The 17,508-nt window shown below is 33.7% G+C and overlaps 1 protein-coding gene across 3 annotated transcripts in view; it reads right to left on the bottom strand.

Moving 5' to 3' along the window:
* The window catches only part of LOC118179516 (popeye domain-containing protein 3-like), a 77,825-nt gene that overhangs the window by 40,121 nt on the left and 20,196 nt on the right, over positions 1 to 17,508 (bottom strand). For 2 of the 3 annotated variants that reach the window (XM_085813737.1, XM_085813735.1), the window contains exons 2-3: positions 4,067 to 4,201; positions 3,687 to 3,884 (exon numbers count right to left, since the gene is read on the bottom strand). In XM_085813737.1, the coding sequence (XP_085669863.1) occupies positions 3,687 to 3,861 (175 nt within the window). In that variant the 5' untranslated portion in view covers positions 3,862 to 3,884; positions 4,067 to 4,201. The remainder of the gene's footprint in view (positions 1 to 3,686; positions 3,885 to 4,066; positions 4,202 to 17,508) is intronic. The other variant, XM_085813736.1, reaches the window with a different exon arrangement.

The raw sequence follows: 17,508 nt of genomic DNA on the forward strand, positions 1-17,508 counted from the left end.
AACTAGAAAGGTTATCGCATTTCTCGCGTCAAATACCGTGAAACTTTCACGAGGGATCAAGCATGTGGACAACATCCCAGGCGCAAAATGTTCCATTTCGTACTCGCCCACAAATCTTAGAAAGGGACATTTAAAGTGATGAACGAGTGCTCGCAATACTTGCAAATATACTAAACTGACACTCTGGCATCTTTTAATTGTAACGTCTGTGAATTGTAATGTCTTTTCGCAATAAGGCGCATTTTGGCAGATGTATGCAAGTCGTATGGCAGTGACTATTGCTCGAGAAATGTAGTGCCGATCATGGGCGTATTACAGTGCTCACAAGCAAAGAAACTGTGAAGTATGTTGCTCTTATTACTTCCCACTTCCTACAACATACTTATTGCGAAGTAATAAGTATGTTGTGTGATTAATCCAACCAAATGGCTTCTAACCCTCACGTTATGGTATAAATATCACTGACGGATGTGCAGTAGAAGTACCAAACATACGACACGATTCTAAAGTGCTTATTTAGTAACTCTGTCACTTGATTTTGTTGATTTAACAAAAGCTTTGCATGGAGTTATTCACCATTTCAAAGCAGCAACAATACTTAAGAGCAACTGCCTATAAATACAGAAGAGAGCAGAATAAAATGCAGCCAACTGCACGGGCTGTTGACAAACTGGTATAAGAGAATACAAAGTAGCATGAATTCGTCAGCATATTTACATCAAATTCTAGAAGGCATAAGAGCCATTGACAACAGAAGGCCTCAAACCTCAGATATGCATTGCGTTTGCCAATCTTTAACTGCAAACACTGCAGTTACGTGATCCATTTCATACGTTCTGTTTTAGAGATTGTGGGCGACTGCAAAACATCACACTTTGCGATTGTTGTTTTTCATATGCTATGTCCCCTCCACAAAGTTTCGTAGCTATACAAAGTTTCGTAGCTATTCAAGCTATTTCGTAGCTTCGTACTACCACAAAGTTTCGTAGAAACGTTCGATAGCTTTCTTTATCAGATTCATATTCCGGTTGAGTTTTCAAGATTTGTCCTTTCAAAAATCCTAATAACTCTGCAGTTTGAATCACTGAAATTTATTTCAATACCTAAATAACGCTTAGCATAAGAAATAAAATTTAGTAACTCTGTCGCTTGATTTTGTTGATTTAACAATCGAATATTATAAAATCACGAGCGGGTTGCAGAAAAAGCAAAATTCTTAAGTTCTATGTATCCCTGAAAAGCAAATGTATAAAAAAACATTTCAGTATGAATGAAATCAGTTCATTCTTTCCATGCAACAACCAATTCGTAAATAGGTTTTATTGCCAAACCAGGAAACAAAAACCTTTGGCACTTCAAGTTAATACTATGACCTTTTATAATAATAATATGTTTAAGGTTTGACAATACTATTTTTATTTCATATTTTGTAAACTTACAAATTTTTTATTAACAAACTCTACGATTTGAAAGCGAGCAATTGCAGCACTTTTCGAAATAAAACAGATTTTTATCTCCAGGGCGCAAAACTGTTGCCACCCGAATAAATGATTGAAAAAATTAGCGTTTCAAAGTTTTCAATTAATATCTCGGCTGATTAAAGTCATACGAAGATTTGAATGGTCAAATTCCCACGAATTTTTGGAATCAGGGGGTACCGCTCTCAAAGCTCAACTCTTCGCCATTAACCGAAGAGATAATGCCACAAACAGACAGACACGCTCAGATTTTAATAGTATAGAATATATTATACATTGATTATCAATTCCTTAAAAAAGCTCAGTTTAACGCTCAAATGTTAAGAATCCAAATAAATTTAAAATAAACATTAATAATGTATTTTTGGCCTATTTCCTATTATCCAATTCCTTGTCCTTAATATTTACATATTTTACTGTTCAATGATAACATTCTATAAGATTAATGAAGCATGAAATGATTCTTTTATTAATTTCCAAATTTGACACTTTTAAAAAACTAAAGTATGCGCAAGTAATATGTAATCATTTAAGACATTTATTCTGAGGATATCGTAGCTGCCGCAAAAACTGTGATCATAGCTGGTTACTAGAATGTGGCAAAACTCACGAGATTTCCTAAGGAAGAGATGCCTTCGTGGATAACTTTCAAAGGAAAGCTGACTCGTATTCCCGTTATTCGTGGGGAAAACCACAGAAGTCAAAAATACACCTAGCCGTTCCCCTGAGTTCGAGCCCAAGACGAACTACCAGCATTCAGCGGTCTTAATCATTTAGCCACTGAAGCAAATTGCGATCATGATAAGTGGAATGCACATATCCCTAAACTTAAGGCCAAATTAAATTATACCTAACATAATTCAAATATTAGAATTATTGCTGATAAGGCTGTTATTAATTTACCTTTACCTTTTGCGCATTCGTTATAATCGTCATATAATCAGCATTAAATTGAGAAAATCAACTTGAAATTTTTGGAAAAATTAAGAATAAGAGATTTAGGTTGTCTGAATTCTTGATTAAAATGACTTACAGAAATGTTTTGACAGGGAAAACGCAGGACCACAATTTAAATGTTATAATCCTCTTGTTTTTCACTTACTTACAAAAATAAAGTTTAAATTCTACGAGCTAAACACTAGAATCACTCATATCAGGACAAAGAGCACCATTTACTTTATCATTCATATACATACTTCCTGTTTATGTTTTAAATTTAAATAATATAATTAAATATAGCAACACTTCTTCAACAATCCAAAAACATATTTTATGTTAGTACTATTGCTGTGATTAATAACTAATTTTCAATTATTATTAGCACAAAGGGACAATTTTCTCAGAAGGGTTATTAATTTCGGTTTGGCATTTTCGGTTGGTTGGTTCACTATAAACAGCGTTTCACTATTCAAATTGTTGCCACCAAATCTTAGAGCCTTGCATTATATTTAAAGAACTTAAATAATGAAGAATCTACATGCATGCACCTATATTTCTCGCACTGTGTAAAAACAATGGTACCTAGAGGCATCATGTTTTTGTTTGAATAACATAGTCCTTCACTCAAATATGGGCATATGTAAGCCCAAATCCGGAATTTGTTTTATTATCGATTTCATATTTTGTAACACTTCAACGAATTTTTGATTAACAAACTCAACGATTTCAAAGCGAGCAATGTCAACACTGTACGGGGAAAAAAAAAAAAAAAAAAAAAAATTAGCTCCAGCGCGCGAGATCGTGTATCGGAAATTCTAAACATATGCTCTTCTTAAATTATTTTGTGATATTGCTCTTGAATTGAATTGTATGGTTTAAGTGGGAAGAACATGATATTTAATAAATAAAGGTAATACACAAAACATTAAAAAAATGCTCTTTTAGGCGTAATATAAAATCTAAAAGCTTTCAGATTTTTTCTTTTGAATTATAAAATCAAAACAATAATCATAATAATGTTCCTTTTATTCAAGTAATTTTATCGAAGGCGCCATTTTCTTTTAAATGTTATTGAAAACTAAAGCAATCGAGCTCAAATCGAGCTTTTCTTATAAATGATAGTCCTTTCGCGTGACATACATTTCGCTTCAATGTGACGTTCTTCCTTTTCTTTTGTGTATGGATTAATAGGATCTTGGCCTCTAAAGACCAGTTCATATCTCATCATAATTATTAACATGTGCTGAATAATAAAGAAGCGCATATTACCCAAAATGAGAATGGAGTGCATGAACAGCAACCCTGTTTTGTTGCTAGGAGCCAAGTAAGCCACTATGAAGCATACGTTGGCCAGCTGATACATAACATGCTGTGGTTCATGTTGTCCCTCGGGACATACAAAAATCGTGGTATTCGACTTTGCCAAAGTCGCATTATCGTCCATTGTTCTCTCGGGCCAATGGAAAGCTGAAAGAAAAATTAAGTATTAAACAGTATCATAATCTGTTGTAAATAATTCGATATCAAATAGTATTGAAATAAAAAAAAGATATTAAATTCATTAAAAGAATTTCTTAGATGCTTCTGTTTTATCCTTTAAAATGGCGTTAAAAATTGATACAATTTCTGCGTATGTTGGTAAAATATACCTTGTTCTAAATGGCAACACTTGTTTGTTTCAAGCACTGGATCTTCGAAAATCTGAGTTATTCTGGATAATCACCTCCACGGTTGGTAGACAGCTACCTCTCTGTATTTTCATTTTTCATACATGTTTATTCACACTAAATAAAAAATGCAACTACAATCAATTTTTAGAGAACCAACTAACTTACCAAAAAAAATGCAGCGTATTTTATAGACATGCTATAACGTCTATAAGTAATACTGAATGGGTATTGCATGTAGTAACTACATTATTTATACTATGTATACTATTTATTTTTAGCATTATTTATACTATTTATTTGTAGTAACTATATTATTATCGTTTATCATAAAACAATTATTCATTAGCTACGAACAAAGACAGTCTTTACTTACATCTGAAATTAAGAAAACTTAATATATATATATATATTCGACTACTTGCGCAATATTCTACTACTTCTACTACTTGCGCAATTGCTGCAACTATATATTCTACTACTTGCGCAATATATATATATATATTTTACTACTTGCGCAAATGCTGCAACTGCAAAATATTATTAACTTGAGCAATTGTGCAAGTTAATAATAATTTATTTACTAAAGAAATATTCACTATATTATCTCCTAAGATTAATTTTAGTAGAATTATCTTAAAAGAGTGAATCCATAGTTAGTAAGTTCAATTTCGAAAATTGTTTTAAAGTAACTTGAGTGTAAATTGTTTATATATATTGTTGCGTGCGTACGGGTTCGTTATGAAATGAATGCACAAGTCCGATGAAAAAGGAACAAAAATTTATTATTATCACAACAAAAATGCTTAAATTTTCTCAAATTATCATGCAGTATTACAATATCTCACAGTAGTTATCTTTTAACTACTCAAATGTCCAATAGAACTTAATTCAAAACAGCTAAAGAACGCTAATCCGCGAATTCGCTATAATCAACAAGAGTAGTTTTCTAAACAACAACAAACTAAGCAACTCCTACAAACTGAGATGTTTTCCTCCTTTTATAAGATTTTAAAATGACGCGCTAGAATTTTCCAGTACTTTCTCGAAATCAAAAAGAGATATTTATTTATTTAATGCACGCGCTCTCGTATTTTCAATTTTCCGGCTTAGCTTTCTTTTAATATTCGTCACGCGCTGCACTGCGCGAGAAATAAAACCATTTAATTTGTAATTGAACTAACATTAGCTTTTTAAATACCAAATTCGTAACAATATATATAAAACTTCTAAATGATAATTTTGAATTATACAAGTTTAATTTCTATTATTTTAATTCTTCGTGTAAACTTGTTTAAAATATTTGACTTCTTAAATATTTTGTCTTTTTACATAAACTTTTAAAACGGTCTTTGAAGAATTACCTTCAGGCCTTGTGAAACTAAACAGTGATCAGAAGAAGGGTGTATATGACATTTCTTCATATTATTATCATAAAATTAACAGATAGTATAACAGTATATCATAAAATTAACAGATGAGCCAACTTGGGTTACAAAGAAGCCAATACTTTTGGCTTAACAGAAATACGTAATAAATAGTAACTTCAAGGTGTATAGGTTAGTCTAACGGCTCAAAAATATTTTAACGCGCAGGAAGAGCATTAGTAAAGTGCTCAGAATCGTCTTGTGCAGTGTATTGCTAAACGAGGTGGTTATTGGCAATCACAAGTGTTTCACAAATAACTGTAGCAAATGCATACAAAGCGTGACATGTAAATCAAGTAAAGTCTACGTGACATGTATGTAAATGGACAAGTATAGCCAAAAGGATTATATAATATACTTGAAGTTTCGTTGTCTCTAACACCGAGTATATTACGTACCTTTAAAATGGACCATCGAAAATGTTCTACCCTGTCTAATCTTTGTATGATTGAACACCTGGAAGCACATCAAACTAAAAGATTGTTTTAGATATTGTTTTCAATTATAGGGCCATGCTTATTATATTATTATTCTAGGCACATGTATAGGTACACTATTTCGAATTCCTCAGTCCCGAGACTAGCACCATCTTATCACCGGCTTGTTGTTGTTGTCGTGTCCATATTACACGGAAGAATTATTGCCAGCTAGAGCCTACTCCATAGAGAGGTTGGACTTCTATTCTCCACACCTCTCTCACCCCTTTCCCCTACCACCAAACCACGCGAGAGGACTTTCGGCTCGCTGCATATTTAAAATGCTCCCATGCCGCACGGACACTATACATTTCCAAGCGTCCATGTCTTCTCCGGGATTCGACCCCGGGTCCTTCGGTGCCGCAGTACGCTCCCCTAATCACTATACAGTCTGAGCGACATCACCGGCTCCTGAAATTCACATAAACCTGCTCCGACATTACGATCCCATTACGAGCATGGCCGAGTCGAAGCAGCGTACTCACTACCAAATACATTTTGAGAGTTTGATGATGAATGTACCACCAAGAAACTGCTCATGCCCTCCATGTTGAGAGACCGCCAGCAGCTAGCTGGCAAGCTCGTTAGCTCTTCCCCGTCCGAGAAACATTGCTGCCCCTTCGTCGCGGCGAGGTGGACCCTCAGAGGGTAAAAATATAGAGACAAAAGGATACCACCCACCATTCTGACTGATTTCAAGAAAACGAGAGTTGTCCTTACAATGTATAAGGTATTAAATTCTAGTGAAATTTATTTCGTTTATAATATTTGATTTTAAAATTATCGCATCATCATCCAAGAAACTCAAAATATTATAGTGAATTCCTTTTCCTGCATTCGAGATACCCACATTTCTGTGTTAAATATGTCACATCGAAGTTCTGTAAAAATAAGCTAACATTCATTGCGTGCCATTATCAAGCAACGTTCACATTGAAGGACGGAACCTCTAGGGAGAATTTCGTGACAGCCCTTGCAAACAACCTCCGATGCATTTGCGCTAATTAAAAAACATAGCCCTACTTCCTTTTGTTGTCTGTAGCCGTGGTTAATGAAATGCAACGTTCGGATAGTGCGGTCAACTTAATTTCAGACAGTCTGTTCGACTGACAGGTAAAAAATATACGAGAATCTGGGACATTTTAGACAGAAGAAGGTTTTATGTAATGGATCTGGGTTACCATTTTTAGTTCGAAATGAATGTACGTCAAAACCGACTTTGAAAAGAATACAGAACAATCTGATTTGTGCCAAAGATTTATTTCTAAAGCTATTGAAAATTATAGCACAATCTTTTAGGTTTGTCGTCGTGAGAACGTACGTGTATTCGAAAACTTACATTTTTGTGTCTTCGATATTTAGGGAATACATCATTTGAAATATTTTAAGATCCGATACGATGGAAAGCATTTTTACAAATATATCTAAAACTATTACAATCTTGAGAGACTTAACATTATGGTGAAAATCCTACATAATTGGTTTTTAAATAATTCTAGAAGTTTTAAGATGTTTATATGTAGTGATGTGGTTAAATTCGGATATGCACCGTGAAAAGCTCTCATTCGTGGTAATGCAACATGTAATGTAAATATAGCAAAATGCCCATTTTAAAATTCAGCAATCAATAAGTTATTTTACCAAAGCAATAAATAATGCAATGGAGCAATAGGTAAAGGGAAACTAGCTCATATACAAATGGGGAAAAAGCTTTGCCGATAGAGAATAAATCTCTCATCATACAATGCAAACAGTGTAACAAAATTTTATAGCATAGCGATAACTGTATATTACAAATATACTTCTTTAATACTTCCCAAATAGCTAAACAGCCGAAAGAAGAACAAATTAAACAAAAAATTACTATCTGAAAACTTCTGAGTAAAATCTATCACTTCGAAGGGTTTTGCCATTAAAGTTTCAGAAACTTTAGATAGAAATTAAAATTAGGTAAAAAATTTTAAATATGAAATACACAAACGACGTATAAACGAAATTTAATTTACAATGTAATATATATATATTAATACAATGTAATATATATATATATTACATTATAAATTAAATTTCGTTTATACGTCGAATATATATATATATATATATGTTGTATGATCTTAAATCCATTTAGTGCGAATACAAGTTATTATTACTTTAATTAAACTTAGGAGATAATATTATCAATTTATCAATACTGTTTAGGAAATAAATTATTATATATATATATATATTACATTGTAAATTAAATTTCGTTTATACGTCGATATATATATATATATATATATATATATATATATTAGTTGCAAAATTTTGATATTACTAACCTACTACTAATATTATACAATTTTACCATCGTAATTTTAATTTGTTTAAAATTTTAACTATATTCAAACAAATTTAAAATTAATGTTTTAAATAAATCTTTAAGTAATATTAATACGTTAAACAACTAAACAATGTAAACAACTTTTTATAATTAATATTTTTGAAATGATATTGATACAAATTTAATATTTTTAAGTAATATGAACGCAAAAATTCTGTACGTAGTTCCGTATATCTAAAAAAAAAATATTTATAACCTTTATTTGGTGGTGGTGTGGTGTATTTAATTATGGCAAAGCACACGAGGGCTATCTGCCTAAGGGGAGGAATGCCTTTCGTGGAGGACTTTCTAAGGGAAACTGGCTCGTATACACGTTACACATGGGGAAAACCACGAAAACGCCCATACAGCCAGCCCGTTCGCGGGATTCGAACCTCGGACCGAACTACCAGTGTTCAGCGACTTTACCGCTCGGCCGCTGGTGGGCCTATAACCTTTATTTGAGTTACGATCTTGAATAAGAAGCTTTTTTTTTTTTCCAAGAACATTTTAAAACAAATTTTAACTTTTCTTAGACGAAAATGTCTTTAATTGTTGTATGACGTGTCTTTTGATTCTCAATCTTGAGCAAAATGCTATGAATAAGATTCGGGTCTTGACATTTTTTTCTCGCTTGTATTATTACGCACAAAGAAATTTCTAAGGTTATCAATGCAGTAGATAGCACTTTGAATAAAAGATGAAATTATTTCTTTATTTTCTTCTTCATCTCTGCTACCTAAATGTTCATCTCCAAATATGTTTTCAATCAGTTCTTCAACTGCGCATGAAGTCTGACGTCATTACATCGGCATCATAGCTTACATGTAAAATCTAATCCCAGTCGTTTCCAATCTTATTCAACCATAATCACAGTTTCATCGTCAACGCTTTCACTTCACTTTGGATTCGACCCCCCTACCTTGAATGAAGCAGTTTTTAATTATTTGTGGTTCTATCCGAGTCCAGGCAAGTGAAACCATATTCATAGCCACAAGAATATTTAAAGTTTTCAGTGCATTTCCTGCAATTATATTTTGAAGAGCTATTTGAAACACATATTTCTGTAGAACATTTTAAAATTCTTAATGACATTGAGATCTAAACGTTGTACTATACTAGTGCAATTTGCCAGCAACAAAGAACTATCACATTCTGCGAGAAAAGATGGCCGGTACACTGATCCATAAAAAGTTAAAATCTTGTAGTTTTTGTTTCCTCATTGTCTTCTCTACTTTCTTGAGCCATTCTGTGAAAAATGTACTCCGCAGTTATCCATGCTTTCTTACTTGCTTTATATTTTGAGGGAAATGTTTTCACATGTTTCAAGCCCTTTGGTTTTTGTGACTTTCCTACAACTAAAGCCATTTTTTCTGTCCTTTTTTCAAAGCCAATTTTAAAGTCATTTTTTCTGCACCATCAGTATTTGAACAAATCAAAACAATGAGATGTTCTTTACTTTGCTTAACTCTGGTCACCTTTGAAAGCTAGAATTCAATCGGGCATAATTTTAAATAAAAGAGCAGTTTCATAAACTAAAAATGTCTTTTATTTCATATCCATCTATTTTGGTGGATGAATTCTTGAAGCACTCTTCAACCGATTAAGCAGGAATGTTTCTTGATTCTCCATTTATGACACCGAATGAGGTACTAGGCAGCAGTTTAAATTTATGAAGCAATACAGTTAAAAAAGCAAGCTTTCTTCACATTCAGTTGAATATAGTGATTCTGTGTTAACTCAGCTTTCATCAAACCAGTATTCTCATCAAATTCTTTTAAGATTTGAATTTCATCTTTTAATGGAAATGCTTTCGCTTCCGTGGCATTTTGTATTAACTAATTCTATTCTATATAGTTTACTTAAAACAGCTCCTATTCAGAAGAAAAAACCGTATATATTTTTCCAAGTATAGGAAAAATAGTTGAACAGGCAGACTGTGAAATGTAAAACCAATACAGGAAGTCAAACGAAAGCGATGCATAACCGAAGTTATGTGACGTATAAAAGAAATATTTTACTATTAAAATAAATATGACTGAACTGGGATCAAGATCATAAGACGTAAAATATAAAAGATGCATAAAAGAGAAACGTGCAAATGGTGCTCCACTGTATATAAGAATAAAAAGACACTGCATTCTGATTTTGACGAGCAGATTTCAATTTAACACATGAACTTTACACATATAAGCCAACTAACTTAAAGAATTACCGCCTTCCTCAAAAATTAAAAATGTAGATTAAAAAAAATGAGTTGTTCAAAATGACAAACCCAAATGATAAATAAAAAATTTGCTATAACATTATTTCAAAATAAATTAGCATCGTGTTGAGACTTAATTAATAAAGGAAAAATTATTGTAAAGGTACATGTGCATTTATTTCACGCGGTTGGCAATGAATATTTACCTCGGGTGACAGTATTTTCTTTTTTGCCAAGACATTACATTCACAAACTGAAAGTAATCAATACCTTAATATTTCCTTCAAGGTGCTTAAGAAGCAATTAAAAAGAAAAAATTAATTTCCTAGCCAAAACTTTTGAAATTCTAATATGAATGAGATTTCTACAAATAAAGGTATCTCCATAAATTAAATTCGAAAGGCATCCGACACATAAAATTAAATTATAAATCAAAAAGAAAAGATCAGTGACTTTGATAATACAGTATTACATCAATCTTCAGTAGATCAAAAAGCTACTGTTTCAGTTACCGGTGAAACCAAATTTGGTGCCTCTCAACTGAATTAAAACACTCATTTACATATTACCGCTAAAGAACGAAAGTCGTTAATGTCCACATTACCTAGCTAATCTCCAGATTAATTGATTTGCTACGTTAACGTGAAGAAACAAGAATTTCCCGCATTTTACCTAGGTAATGCGCACATTAATGGCTTCCGTATCGTTTTAAAGTTGAAAAGTTTGTTTCTTTCATTTCCTTTCCCTCTCCCTCCACTTTGCACATTACCTACTGGGCACTCACTAATCTGCATATTGCCCAACAGGCGCTCTTTAAACTGAAAATAAAATCTTTGGTGGAACAACAGCAACAGTTAAATTAAATTAATATTTAATTTTACTTTAATGGATCACCCTAGTTAATCTGCATATTAGCTAGATAATTAGCTAGAATAACTGATTTCTGCACTTTAGCGGGAACATATGCAGGGTGCACCGTAAATGTTGCGACAAACTTCTAGGGGAGGTAGGGCACATCATAAGGATTAAGAGTTGCATAGGAACCTGTATCCGGAAATGTCAGGGGTAAGTGGTAGAAGAGGTAGAAGATGGGAAAAGAAGCAAGAGTAATTAATTTCAAATATTTATTGGCCATGAATACAAATGGTGTACGACAGCTTGAATGTTACAACAGATGCTCGAAGTTTGCACCATCAGACGCCAAACATACCTGACACCGACGGACCATTTGAATGCCGCGAATAATTTGATCTTTCTGGAGTAGGTTCTTTCCGATTTGTTTGACGATGTTCCAACAAATGAGATGCGCAATATGTGATTCCAACATAACGGGGCCCCTGCTCAATTTGGACTGGATATTCGTAACCATCTGAATAGATCATTCCCGCATCGATGGCTTTGGCGTGGTAGACCAGCTCCCTGGCTCGCACGCTCACCGGATTTATCGAGCCTTGATTTCTTTTTGTGGGAAACCATCAAAAGTGTAGTGTATTATGATCCTGTTGAGTCTGAAATGGATCTTGTGGCAAGACTCGCCTGCGCAGCTGCTGCAATCAAAGAAACTCCCTGTGTGTTTAAACATGTCCGGCAATAAATAGTCCGTTGCTGTCAGGCATGTTTGGCGTCTGCTGGTGCAAACTTCGAGCATCTGTTGCAACATTCAAGCTGTCGTACACCATTTGTATTCATGGCCAATAAATGTTTCAAATTAATCACTCTTGCTTCTTTTCCCATCTTCTACCTCTCCAACCACTTACCCCTGACATTTCCGGGCATGGGTTCCTATGCAATTCTTAATCCTTATGATGTGCCCTACCTCCCCTAGAAGTTTGTCGCAACATTTACATCATAAGGTACACTTTGTACACAGATCTCTCACAAATGATATACCTTAGGCATGACAGATATTTACTGAAGTTAATATGAAACGATTGTAAAGGATGTCTTATCCACAAAATTTAGATTAGAACTACAAAAATGCCATTGACTTTAATAGTATAGTGCGATAAATCGTATATTCAAGCAGACAAACCCTGTGATCTATTCCAAAAGTAAATAAACTCTTAGCGTAGTTGTAAAGCCAATTAAAAATATCTTTACTTTTTAAAACACGGTAAAATTGAAAAATTAATTTAAGGCAGAGTTACGGAGCTGAAATTTTGATCCAGACAATGGTGTGTGTAAATGATAGAAAGAAGTAAAATATGCAAACTGCGCCAGAGGTTGTAAGCGACCAAAAGTGAATGTTTGGTTGCTAAAATTCTATTACTGGTTGAGGGAAGTAACTTGATAATTTCAGTTAAAGCTATGAAAAGTAATTAGATAGACTGCAGATTAAAACCATGCATCGATTAAAACATTCTATGACTAAAATAATAATAATATAATAATAATAATTATCGCATAACTTTGAATAATTATTTTCCATAAAAATATAAATGGCTTCATGTTATTACGATAGCAACAATAGCTGTGGAAAAAAAGTTTGAGTGGCTCAATTTTTTTGCCCCGCTTCATTTCCGTTTAGCGTGTTCCGTTTCATGAAAAGCAAGCGAATGAAGGCTGACTTGAATTACAGTCTTAAATGACATTGACAAAATTAATTCTGTGCGGTAATGACGATACGAATTACGATCGCTAATGGAGGCGATAAAAGGCCTATTTTAAAGTAACGGACTATAGAATATATCTTATGTATATGTTACTGGCAAAGTTTGAAATCCGCTATTCTATATAATGCTTGAAACTAGTCGGCAATATATGAAACGATTCCTATTTCACACATTTCCGAGGTATTGTATAGAATGCCAAATGAGAAACCGGAAAAGTAATCAGCAAATCATTTCGAATATCATGTGGCAAGGCACGTGATTTTAAACGCGTGCATCAGGATCAGAATTGTCAGTTGCACTTAGTGGTTTACTCGGGAGTGTCAAAATACGCAATTTTACTTAAATTTGTTAAACGAAAATTACTTTTTTACTGTGCTGCATGAAAATGGAGGAGCAAGTTGTAGTGTTGGAGAAGGAGCCATGGTCTATGAACATGAAACAATGATTCGAAGATGAACTGTCCAAAATTCGAGTTAATACAGCAAAAAAACAGTTTTTTCCTAACCGAAACTATTTACGAAAAGATAATAAATGATGTATAAAAAGCCAAAATAACTACTAAGAAGGAACCCAGGGACTATTGGTTGCTAAAACGGAGGACGTGATAAAATGTTGAAAGAACTTGCAAGCAAATGTAAAAACGTTACGCATCATGATAGTGAACTGTACAACCACCTTTGTGAACCTTACCAGAAAAAATAGAAAGGCATTAAAAAAGGCATTGTTGTGAAACCTATATTTTTTTCCGAATTTAATTCCCGTTGTTAGGTAGATCTTATTGACTTTCAGTCTCGGCCAAATAGAGAATACAAATTTACTATAGTGTACCAAGATCATCTCACAAAATTTGTGATTCTTAAGTCTCTAACATCAAAAAGAGCAGAAAAATTAGCCTATAACCTAGTGGACATATTCTCGTTGCTTGGAGTGCCATCTATATATCAGTCTGACAATGGTAGGAAATTTGCCAATAATGTGGTGACCAGCTTGAAAGAGTTTTGATAGGCACTGAAGACCGTCCATGGGAAGCTCGCCATTCACAAAGCCAGGATAGTGTCGAAAAAGCTAATCAAGATATCAAAAATATGCTCTGAACTTGGATGCGGGAAAACAAATCTGACCCCTGGAGTGAAGGACTGCGTTTCGTTCAATTTATGAAAAATAGAGTTTATCATTCTGGGATCAAAATAACATTATACGAAGCTCTTTTTCGCTGCAAACCTAATAGGGTTTACAACGTCTTTTAATAATAATTATAGCATAACTTTGAATATATAATAATAATAGGGTTTACAACGTCTTTTCTATCTGAAGATGTCTTAAAAGGTATAAATGCAGAGGAGCAGCTAATTAAAAGTAATACAAAGCGTCCAAACAATGGGAAAAGGTGAAACTAATAACACCATGCAAGAAAAAGAGGTTGTTTTTCAACAAACATGGATGAAATTATAATTGATAGCGGATTACACCAACGTGATGAAGACATGCTTACAGAAGATATTTTCGTTTCTGATACCTGTTGTGCGTGTTTAAAGGAAAAGGTTGATGCACTTGCATGCAAAACGTGTCGTAAAAAATTCATATCTTTAGTGGCTATGCTAGTAAAGATGATGAAATGAATATTTTGCGCACTCTTTGTTTCAAAACTGAAAATGCTTAAAATAAATTCTAAAATCAATCTGCAAATACAAGCCAAAAAATGAAAACAAATTCCGAAAGAAAGTTTTCACTGCTTCTTTGGGAACCACTGTGCGTGTTCTTATTCCTGACGTCGTCAAGAGGCGATGTGATTCGCGCAATACATTGGCAGTTGTAATGAATGTAACAGAGGATAGTTTCAACCGACTTGGAACTTCTAAAACAATTTTAAGACAAGTATATGCAAGATGACTCTTCACTTTATGCCCTAACAACTTGCTTAGAATTGAAGATATTCCTGACTACGAAATTCCTCTCCGGTCAGTTTCAATTGCTGAGTCCGAAGATTTGCGCATTCCAAGATCACACATTATTAATTAAAGAGCTACGCAGCTCACAAAATTAATGTTCCACATTTCTCCTACCCTGATCGGTATACTGGGCAGCGATGCTGGCTGCCATATCAGAGTCTGAGTCCTAAAAAAGGCATGGATGCTTGTAAATGTACAGCATCTTTGCGGCATAGTGTCACTTAAATTAATGTCCTCTCGAATGAATTGGTAGTAGGAAAAAAAGGATGGGAGATACTGGATGCATCCTTGGAAGCGTAGTCCATCAAAGCTGAAGTGAGGTGGATGAAATTCTCATGTCCCGCCCACTTATACCTGTATGCATGTATCATCTGTGCGATTTTCTTTTTAATTCTATACGCCAAATGTTTTGTTTTGGAATACGCCAAAACATCACTTTTATCGTCGTTCAAAGACATTTTCGTACGAAATTTCGTCGAAACGTTTCGTGAACAACGTCGAACGGTGGGCGAAGAAGTTTCAGGACACGGACTGCTTGTATAAGAAAACCAGCCCAGGACGAACAACAGGAAAAAATGATAATTCCAGATTGCATCCAGATTAAACAAAGGTATAAAAACTTTTAACTAACGCATAATATAAATTAAACAATGTGAATCGATAAAAATTTGGCTTTTAAAATATGTTAATTTTGCGTTAATTTGTTTAAAGAAAAAAAAAACTACCTTTTAAAATACTATATAAAAAACCGCAACCAAAGTCTCTAACATTTTTACGTGGCCTTAAGTTCAGTAAGTTGCTTTAAAAGCGATTGAATTATGCTGTTCAAGAACAACATAATTCAATCACTTTTAAAGCAAAAAATGTACAATTTGCCAATTTATAAGAATAAAAAGAACTGAGCTCACCGAGCGAGTAACAGAGTGGATATATGAATACATCTGTATAAGTTTGGTGCGGCCGATTCCAACGAAAAAGGGATCTGCACAACTACATGCTGTAGCAGTCCCATACACAAAATTTCAACGTTCTATGGTCCCATACACAAAATTTCAACGTTCTAAATTTCTATCTACTAATTTTCGAGCTATGCGAGACAAGTACATACATATTTACGTACGTATCTCGCATACATACATAAGTTCATACAGACGCCAAGGAAAAGAATCTCTTCTGAATACATTTTAAGTCCATCTTACAATCCGTTTTGGCAAAAACAGTCCATTATTCTGTCCGTACAGATGTCACGCAAAAATATCGTTCGAAGAAAACGGTTGAAATATGATGCCCAAAATATTTCGCGATTACAATACTTCCTTTAGCTATTATGCTTTTTAAGTGAAGAGTTATTATCATTATTTATTTTACAAAAAGTTCTTAAATGAGGTAATTCCACACAGAATAAATATCTACCTTGATCTGTTTTCTTTTACTTGCCTTAAAAACGTCTGAACTTAAGGCCACGTAAAAATGTTAGAGACTTTGGTTGCGGCTTTTTATACAGTATTTTAAAAGGTAGTTTTTTTTTTTTTCTTTAAACAAATTAACGTAAAATTAACATATTTTAAAAGCCAAATTTTTATCGATTCACATTGTTTAATTTATATTATGCATTGGTGCTTTTATACATACATGCGTACGTATTACGGATTTATTACGCATGGGTGTTTTTTATGTTTAAAGAAAACTAGGGGATTTATCGGTTAAGGGAATAACGGGAAGCTCTTCAAAGAAGTGAGATCGAAAGAAAAGTACTCCATCACAAAGCAGTACATAATCATCTAATTATTAAGACCAGACTCTAAAAACGCGCTAACTTTCAATAACTTCCAGTTACATGCTATCGGATAAAAAACGCATTGTTTTGACAGAGACCAATTTCTATAAATCCCTCTTTGATATTAAGACTCCAAATTCAAGATCGCCCAAAGTATCTATTAACAATATTCCTAAAGATACTCCTCCAGAACTCATAATAGAAGAACTTGTTGATCAAATCAACATTGAAAAACTCTTCAAGGTAAAAGGAAGACTTCCTAATACTGTAAAATGGATTTTTGAATGTAATTCTTCAACCTTCAAGACATGCACGGAACACAGGAATATTACTTATAACTGGAATTTTCTTCCTATTGCAGAGTTCTTTGGCGTCAAACGATGCTTCCACTGTCAAGACTTTACGCATTCTCAGTACAAGTGCAAATTTAAATCTTATTGTGCATTCTGTGCAGGCAATCACTCAATAAAAGATTGCGGAGCCGAGATACCTAACTGCATTAACTGCAGATTGTACAACAACGCAAATGGCACAAACATTAATTACAAGCATGCAGCATATGCACCTCAGTGCCCTCTGTACAAAAGAGAAACTGAAAAAATTAAAGCTATCACT

The sequence above is a fragment of the Stegodyphus dumicola genome, chromosome 3 (genome assembly GCF_044657685.1).
Source record: "Stegodyphus dumicola isolate Sdum_Otavi_A_Nest chromosome 3, ASM4465768v1".
NCBI classification, from domain to species: domain Eukaryota; kingdom Metazoa; phylum Arthropoda; class Arachnida; order Araneae; family Eresidae; genus Stegodyphus; species Stegodyphus dumicola.